The sequence below is a fragment of the Oryx dammah genome, unplaced genomic scaffold, assembly GCF_014754425.2.
Source record: "Oryx dammah isolate SB20612 unplaced genomic scaffold, SCBI_Odam_1.1 HiC_scaffold_23, whole genome shotgun sequence".
NCBI lineage: Eukaryota > Metazoa > Chordata > Mammalia > Artiodactyla > Bovidae > Oryx > Oryx dammah.
In genome coordinates, this window is record NW_024070207.1 from 64,511,770 (window position 1) to 64,520,754 (window position 8,985).

At 33.7% G+C, this 8,985-nt stretch overlaps 1 protein-coding gene across 1 annotated transcript; it reads right to left on the bottom strand.

Moving 5' to 3' along the window:
* Positions 1-6,717: 6,717 nt before the first annotated feature.
* On the bottom strand, positions 6,718-8,136 carry LOC120881912 (TLR adapter interacting with SLC15A4 on the lysosome-like). Its single transcript, XM_040265632.1, has one exon. The coding sequence runs from the start codon at positions 8,112-8,114 to the stop codon at positions 7,209-7,211; it is 906 nt and encodes a 301-aa protein (XP_040121566.1). The 5' UTR covers positions 8,115-8,136; the 3' UTR covers positions 6,718-7,208.
* Positions 8,137-8,985: the final 849 nt, after the last annotated feature.

The window sequence follows — 8,985 nt, forward strand, 5'->3', positions numbered from 1 at the left end:
CTTAATTCTCTTTCAGTGGATGGAAAAAGAAAATATACTTCCAAAAATATCCTGCACATGAAAAGGGAGGGAAACCCTAAGTGAAAATTCCCTTTGTACTGTAGGCAGTTTCAGAAGAGCTATTAATTGCCAGTGCACCATTGAACAGATGCTAGAACCAGGAAACCAGGACCATGTGTGTGAGCAGTAATGATTCCTCCACTTGTGCATAGATTTTTGACCATGTTCATTCATCTCATGTGAAAAATAAATACTTTACGATATGCATTTGTATATATTATATGAGGATCTAAGGGCCTTCTTAAACCAAAATGACTTTATGAAATTTTTGAGCTTTAAACATGGATGCTAAATCTCTTCTTGTAACTTTCTTAGCTATTCAATATACCTTCTAAAAGAGATGGTTGGTTCGCTTTCCTTTTGATATTTTTAGTAGTGAACACTTTCCCTTATATTTCTCAGTTTCTAAATCACTTTTGATATGTATTTTATTTATATATAAAAATCTGCTTTAGTAGTTACATAATAAACAGCATTTCTGCTGCTACGTTGTCTAGCAAAGAGAATATGGCTTCTGGGTGGCTCACAGGATTACTTTCTAATAAGCAAATGAAATAATGTATTGTCAATTTAAAGTGCTATAGAAATGTTTGTTTTTAAATTCTATTTTCTTATTTTCCATCATGATTTCTTTTTTTTTTTACTTGCATAAGTGGATTTTTTTTTTTTTAATTTACTAACATGTAGACTTTTAAGTTCTGTTCTTATTGATTTCTGCTTTCATTGGACTATGGTCCAAGAATAGATTCATATAAGACTAAAATGTTACAATTTGTTGAGATTTTCCATCTGACCTAAAATATGGTCAGTTTTTATAAATGTTGTGTTAGTGCTTGAAAGTATGCCTGTTTCCAGTTGTTGGGTGTTCATTAGCCCAAACTGTTAATTGTGTTGGCCAAATTGTCTCTATTTTAATGTTCTTTTTCTTCTACTTGATCTTTCAGATTCTAAGACGTGTTAAAGTTTTCTATTCCAGTGGATTTTCTAATTTTTGTAATTGTGTTAATTTTTGTTTTATATATCCTGAAACTTTGTTGTTCAGTATATTACAAGTTTAGAATTGTTTCTCTTCCATGTTTAGAATTGAATCTTATATTTGTTGTCATAGCTTCTATTTCTAATAATGTTTTTGTATCATTTTATGTTCCTTAAAATCTTATGTTTATGAAAGAAATATTTATATAAGCCACACCAGCTGGTTAGTGTTTGTATGCTATATGTTTCTCCATTCTTCCATCAGACCTTTATGCTGTGTTTTCATGTACCCACTAAAAACTAACTAGATTTTTCTTTCTATCGATCTTTTAGCTGGAGGCATTAATTGATTTACATTAGTGGAAATTGCTAACATATTAGAGTTTATTTATACCATCTTATTGTGCTTTTTGTTCTACCATTTTGTTATCTCTCTGCCCTTGGGTGTTTTTCTCCCTCCATCTTCAGCATTGAGTTTTTTGGTTTTCCATTTACATTTTCTCTGCTAGTTTAAAAGGTAAAACTCAAATTTTGTCTTTTTAGTGCTTATTGTAAATTTTAGTTTGCATCATAAACAGAATCTAAAGTTTTATGTTTTCACTCTTATGCTGAACATCAGACTTTTGAACAAAATCTGATTGCCTTCCCTTAATTTATAAGTGTCTATAATTTTAGTTTTATCTCAGTTTAACTCCAAAATAGTTATTGTATACAGTCAGTATTTGTTTAAATTTACCTATAAGTTTACTGTTTTATTATCCTTGAAAGTTAGCTGGGTATACAAGCCTAGACTGACAGTTATTTTCTCTCATTTTTTTAATTATACTGTTCCACTGTTGTCTTGCTTCCATTGTTGCCTCTGAAATGACACTTGTCAGTTGATCAGTATTCCTTTGTAGGTAATCAGTCTTCTCTTTCAGGTTATGTTAAAGTTCTTTATCTCTGACATTCTGCAATCAAATATCATTATACTACAACCTGTCTGCTGTGGATTTCTTTTTTATTAATCAACTATGATTCATTGAGCTTCTTGAATCTGAGAATCGGTGCCTTTTGTGAATTATGAAAAATTTTGATTTTTTACCTCTTTGAGTAATATACCTTTGCATTTTCTCAATTCTCTCCTTTAGGAAATCAAATTAGACTTAAGTTTTACCATCTCACTCTGATCTTTATATCTCATAATCTCTGTTTCATATTTTTCTCACTGTCTCTGTGTTGCACACTACATCATTTCTTTACATCCATTGTCCAGTTCATTAATTTTGCCTTCTTGCTGTCTCTAATGTATTTAACCTATCTATCATTTTTAATTGTGATTATAGTTTTTTTCATTTCCAGAAATGTTGTTTGGTTCTTTCTCAAACTTTCTTGGTCATTTGAGGTAGTTCCTCTATTCTCTCTTTTTCTTTTCTTTTAACATATTAAAGGTTCTTATTTTACAGTCTGTATATGATAATTTCAGTATTTTTATCCTTTTTTTGTGGATCTGAATCTATAGTTTGTTTTGTCTGAAGCAAGTATATGACTTGTTTTCTGATGTGATCAGTGAATTTTCATTGTGAATTGACATTCCTCTGAACTTCATTTTGGGGAATGTTTGATATGTTCCAACAGAGAACTTTGCTGTTTTTTTTTTTTTTCCTAGCACCTCCATTTTGTTTATTTTGGCCCTGCTAACCCTGGACCACTTCAGAGTCAGAGTTCCCCTTGGGTTTCCCGCTGCTCCCTCTCTGTCCTTCAGTGTGTATGTGTGCTCACTGACACTCACAAGCCTTGTGAATTTCCTCCTCAAATATACAATGGTGTCAGGCTGTGATAAGACATTCCTAGAGATTTTTTTCATCCTTCATATGTCTACTAGAGATTTTTTTCATCCTCCATATCTTTACTTGGAACACAGATGAGAAACTTAAGGTGTTTTCCTAGTTCACTCACTGAGAGGTGCTTTTGGGGGAGTCATCAGTGGTACTGCAGTCCTTGTCAGTCCCTGCTGTGAACTGAATAATGTCCCCAAATTCATATGTTGAAGCCCCAGCCCCCAGTGCATCTGTATTTGGAGATGGAGCTTATAAAGATGTAATTAAGGTTGAATGGGGTCAGAATCATGGGGCCCTGATCTGAGAGAACCTGTGTTCTTACAAGAAGAAGAGACCTTCGCTCCATGTGCACACAGAAAATGTCATATGGTCACAGCGGAAAAGGTGGCTGTCTGCAAACTAGGAAAAGAGGTCTCAATGGAATGGAATTTTCTGGCATCTTGATCTTGAACTTCTTGCCTCCAGAACCATGTGAAAATAATTTTCTTGTGTGTAAGCTGCCCATCTGTGGAGTTGTGTTATGGTGACCCAAGCAGACCAACACAGTCCCAGGCTGTGGTTCCTGCCCGCATGCAGGTATAGTCCTTAAAACGGAGGTCCTTCTAGGTGTCAGGGATGGGACCTGGGACAGTTATCAGTTCCGTAGCCAAACTGTCTTATGGAATTTCAGCTTTTCCCAGTCTGCCTTCAGTTGTTTTCATTAATTTGCCATGAACTCAGTCATGTATATATATAAAAGTGAAAGTGAAGTCGCTCAGTCATGTCCGACTCTTTGCGACCCCGTGGACTGTAGCCTACCAGGTTCCATCATCCATGGGATTTTCCAGGCAAGAATACTGGAGTGGGTTGCCATTTCCTTCTCCAGGAGATTTTCCCGACTCAGGGATTGAACCCATGTCTCCCACATGGTAGGCATTGTAGGCAGACGCTTTATAGTCTGAACCACCAGGGAAGATATATATATATATATATATATATATATATATATATATATAATTTTAAAATTTCTCTAGCATTTGAGGTGTTCAGTAGCTAGTGAGATTTCTCTGTACAGAAATAGTGTCTTACACGCCTTTATTTAAAATGGATAACCAACAGGGACCTACTATATAGCACAGGAAACGCCTCCAAGTATTAAGTGGCAGCCTGGGTGGGAAGGGAGTTTGGGGAGGAATAGATATATGTCTATGTATAGCTGAGTCCCTTCGCTGTTCACCTGGAAATATCACAACATTGTTTGTTAATCAGCTATACCCCAACACAAAGTAAAGTTTAAAATGTCAAAAAATAAAATTAAAGTTACCAGAAAAAAGAAATGGCATGTTATACAGGTATACATTGATTTTATTATGTTCAAATTTCCCTCCTAGAACACCATGTGCATATTTTAGTATAAAGGATGATATCTTTTCTTTCAGTCATTGTGCCTAATATTTTCTATTTGGTGGTTTCTTTTTTAATTATTATTATTATTTGGTTTCTTGTTGTCTGTGAGCTAATTTGATTGTTTCTGTTCTGTTGAATTATTTTTACTATTCATAAGCTAATAAATGCAAATACAAGTTAAAAAAAAGAAAAGAAAAGAACACTAAATTTATAGTCTTTCCTTGATTATATATCACATTGAATTCTTAGGCCATTTAAAAGTGAGTATTCTTAGGCCATTTAAAAGTGAGTATCTTTAGAAATTAAAAATTTGGATGTCATAAACAAGAGGGAAACAATTTAAATCTGAGAGTATAATATACCTCTAAATTTGATGCTAGCTAGATATTGGATTTTTTTATATAATGCTATGCAGTGTTAATAGTTATGAATATATCTGCTTCATAAATAAAGTATTAGTATGTATTACAATACATACTTTGAAAGGAATGATACTAAAGCTGAAGCTCCAGGACTTTGGCCACCTCATGCGAAGAGTTGACTCATTGGAAAAGACTTTGATGCTGGGAGGGATTGGGGGCAGGAGGAGAAGGGGATGACAGAGGATGAGATGGCTGGATGGCATCACTGACTCGATGGACGTGAGTCTGAGTGAACTCCGGGAGTTGGTGATGGACAGGGAAGCCTGGCGTGCTGCGATACATGGGGTCTCAAAGAGTCGGACACGACTGAGTGACTGAACTGAACTGAACTGAACTGATGTGTTACAATATCTAAGAAAATTTCACACCAATAATATTGCCCAACAACGTTTAATTCACTTTGGAAAAGACAAAGTTTACATTAATATTTTATCATTTGGTAACTCATATTAAAATGTACAAATTTAGTAATAAATAAACAATGTACACATAACTGTTTTATTTATTTTTAATTAATTTATTTCTTATTGAAGGATAATTGCTTTATAGAATTTTGTTGTTTTCTGTCAAACCTCAACATGAATTGGCCATAGGTGTACATGGACATGAGTTTGAGTGAACTCCAGGAATTGGTGATGGACAGGGAGGCCTGGCGTGCTGCAATTCATGGGGTCGCAAAGAGTCAGACACAACTGAGTGACTGAACTGAACTGAACTGAACAGATACATATATCCCCTCCTGAAGCTCCCTCCCATCTCCCTCCCCATCCCATCCCTCTAGGTTGGTACAGAGCCCCTGTCTTTCTGTATCTACAAAACACTAAGCCAGTTGTTAAAAAACCCTTATCCATTGCCTCTTCAGAATCAAATGTCAGAATGATGGAAATGGATTGAGAGGGTTATTGGAGAAAATGTTGGAGAAAGAAAAACATCTTATTTTATGAACAACATCTTATTTTAAAGAAGAACATTTTATTTTATGTAAATAAAAACAGGAAATAAATCAGTTCAGTTCAGTTCAGTTCAGTCACTCAGGAGTACTTATTACTAGTTCATAGAAATTTGTAAATGATGAAAATAAATTAATGATTGTGTGAGCACAAAGAACAAATCATAAGAGCATCTGACTAATGCATTCTTTAGAGTTTAAACGAAGACCAAATAAATTATTAGAAAGGAATATGTGACTACTAAGGTACAAGTTTTATCAACCATAACAATTCAATAACATATATTACATCATTTCATTTTACAAGTAAAACTACATGCTAATCAATTTACTATACATAAGAGATAAGAGAGATAAGGGTCTTGTTTCCATATCTGCAATAAACTATACCATTTTTTTAGATATCTTTTACTAATTAATTTAATTAAATTCTAAAATTACTCTAACATCCTGCTCTTATCTTAAGCCAGTATCTTGATTGAGGATAATATAAGAAGTGTAAAAAGTTGCCAAGAGAGACTCTTTATTTCTAAATGGTGGTTCTCTATTCACTTTGTTCACTCTATGTATATGCTTTCCTTCCTCCCATAGCTGAAAACCACCATGCTTAACAGAGTGATATATAAAAGCTGATGCTTGTCCCAAGAAAGTTCAAAAGCATGAAATTCAACTGCAAATCTTAATGGCAAAGTCTCCATTTTTCCTTAAGCTCTTATTCCACATTTCTTTCAAGTATCACTTATTTTTTTAATTTTTTTCTTTTATTTTTTGTTATTTTATTATCACTATTTTTAATTATTATTATTTTTTACTTTACAATATTGTATTGGTTTTGCTACACATCAACATGAATCCACCACAGGTGTACACGTGTTCCCAATCCTGAACCCCCTTCCCACCTCCTCCTCCCACTAAATCCAACTTTTATTTGAATGATTTCTGATTGTCAGTGTGAAAAATTCTGTATGTTGAAAAAAAAAATGTTTAAGAATCGGACACGACTGAGCAACTTTACTTTCACTTTTCACTTTCATGCATTGGAGAAGGAAATGGCAACCCACTCCAGTGTTCTTGCCTGGAGAATCCCAGGGACGGGGGAGCCTGGTGGCTGCCATCTATGAGGTTGCACAGAGTCAGACACAACTGAAGTGACTTCGCAACAGCAGCATATGTTTTTAAACATTTTTGTGGAGAAGGAAATGCTTATATCTGATATAGTTTCTAGTTGTCTATTCAGTAGCTGAGAAAAATTCTCTCTTCATCTCACTTTTTTAAAACCACTTTTGTGGTAAACAAATATGATGAGTGAGAGTGAAGTAATCAATTTCGGATGCTGGTGGCAATTAGATAGATCACACATATGGAATACACAAACTTGAATGTAGCAACCATTAAAGATGTCAAAACAATTAAAAATATAGTCATAACAGTTAGTTATAAATATTGTCTCCTACAAGAATTCAGATGTACCATTGATCAAATAAGTTCTCAAAAATTATAGTAATCACACCACAAAGGGGCTGATGTGACACAATAAACTAGAGACTACTGTTACTCCAGTCTCATAAATCAGTCCAACCAAACTGCAGTTGATTCTTATTGTAGATGTGGTAGAAGTTCTCTAATTCTCTGGTTTGATATTTGTAAATTAGGAGTGCTGAATTCAGAACTATTTCCATGGGAAATGTTACAGAGATCACATCTTGTTAAAGAACGTAAAAGAACTTCCCTAACTTTCAATGACTCTATGTTCTGCTCTTGAGAGATTTGGAGGCTAATCTGATTTATATTATTCATTAACAAACTGGAAGCCATAAGGTTGGTTATGGAGCAGCACTGAGTGAGATTTTCTTCCAAAAACAGTTTGTAGAGTTCATCCACTTTTTTTTTCCTCACATAACTATTAAGCATAGAATTAGAGAGGGGCTGTTTATGAAACAACATACTTCTTTCTCGAATTTCATCCCCATTCAAAAGCTTTGAGGTAAGTAGTTTGTCTAGATGTTCAATGATGGGAGAATGACCCAATGGTATATCTACTGAAAACAGAAGAGGACCACTAAAAGCATCATCACGTATGTGTTCCACAAAGCAGCCGGAATAATACATGTTACCTACATGGTCTCCTGCAATCTGTAGGTCAGGATAATTCTGGCAAATGCTTATACATGAATAAGATCTGTATAAATCTAGTTGTTTTTCATCATGTTGTTCTCTCTTTGGAATGGGCAGTGCAGTAGACACATTCCCTGAAAAGGATGCACTCTTGCATTTTGCTACAGTTATCTCATCCACAGGTTTTACTTTACTTGTATAATTACTTTTCTCTGTTAAACTTTCTTTCATGACCTTATTTTCATTTTCCATTTTATCAAGGGAATGTGAATTATCTTCTATATCTAGAAGTTGCTTTTTCCAAGTTTCCTTTTCATCATTTGAGATTTTCTTACATGTAACTTGTTCTTTGTATAGGAGTTCAATTAGGAAGGATTCTCCAAGCATTTTATTAGACAAGGTTTCTAATCAGAAGAATGCAATATATCCTGAAAATTAAAAAAATAAACCCATTAAGGCAACATATTTTTAAATATTTAATGAAGATTTAACTGCTACATGAAAACAGAAATAATTAAGGGAGACACTATTGCTCAAAGGATAGAGAATAGGACCAGGGGTAAGGAGACTTGGCTTCCAATTCTGTCATTACCTATTTACTATCAGGTAATTTATTTACCATTCCTGGATATTGATTTGCCTGTTAAATGGTGATAATAATGCTCCCTAGAGTTTTTCACTGGGTTATTATCAGGATGTTATATGGTATACATGCAAATGTTTTAAAAAGTACAAATTTCTACACATGTATATTTATTTTAATATATACTCAACTGTCATGAATTATTTATTTTAAATTTATTAGTTGAAGTGCCTAACCCTTTATTTTCAAACAGTCTGCTTAAAACCAAGACTGCTTTTAAGGAATTTGTCTTAACAGTGCTTTAATTAATATTACTTGAGTCACGTTGAAAACAATTACTATACCTCAGAATGTATTTAAGAGATAGATATTTATATACAGTTTGAATTTCTGCAAACTGTCTGATTTAAGCTATAAATATATCCATTTACTTTTTCAGTAATCTACATAAAAATAGTTTTGTCAAATTCACTACCGTTCTTTTTTGTTTTTATTATCTTTCCCTTTTCCCCTTCCTCCCTTTTGTTCTTTTCTTTTGGATTTAAATCTTATTTTCCAGAACACTTATGCCAGTCTTTTGTATGATTCTTTAGTGCAATTTTAAGACTGAATTTTTCCTAAAAATGCTACAAGAGTTCAAAAGGGAAAAGCAGATTTGATTCAAGAAACAATTTT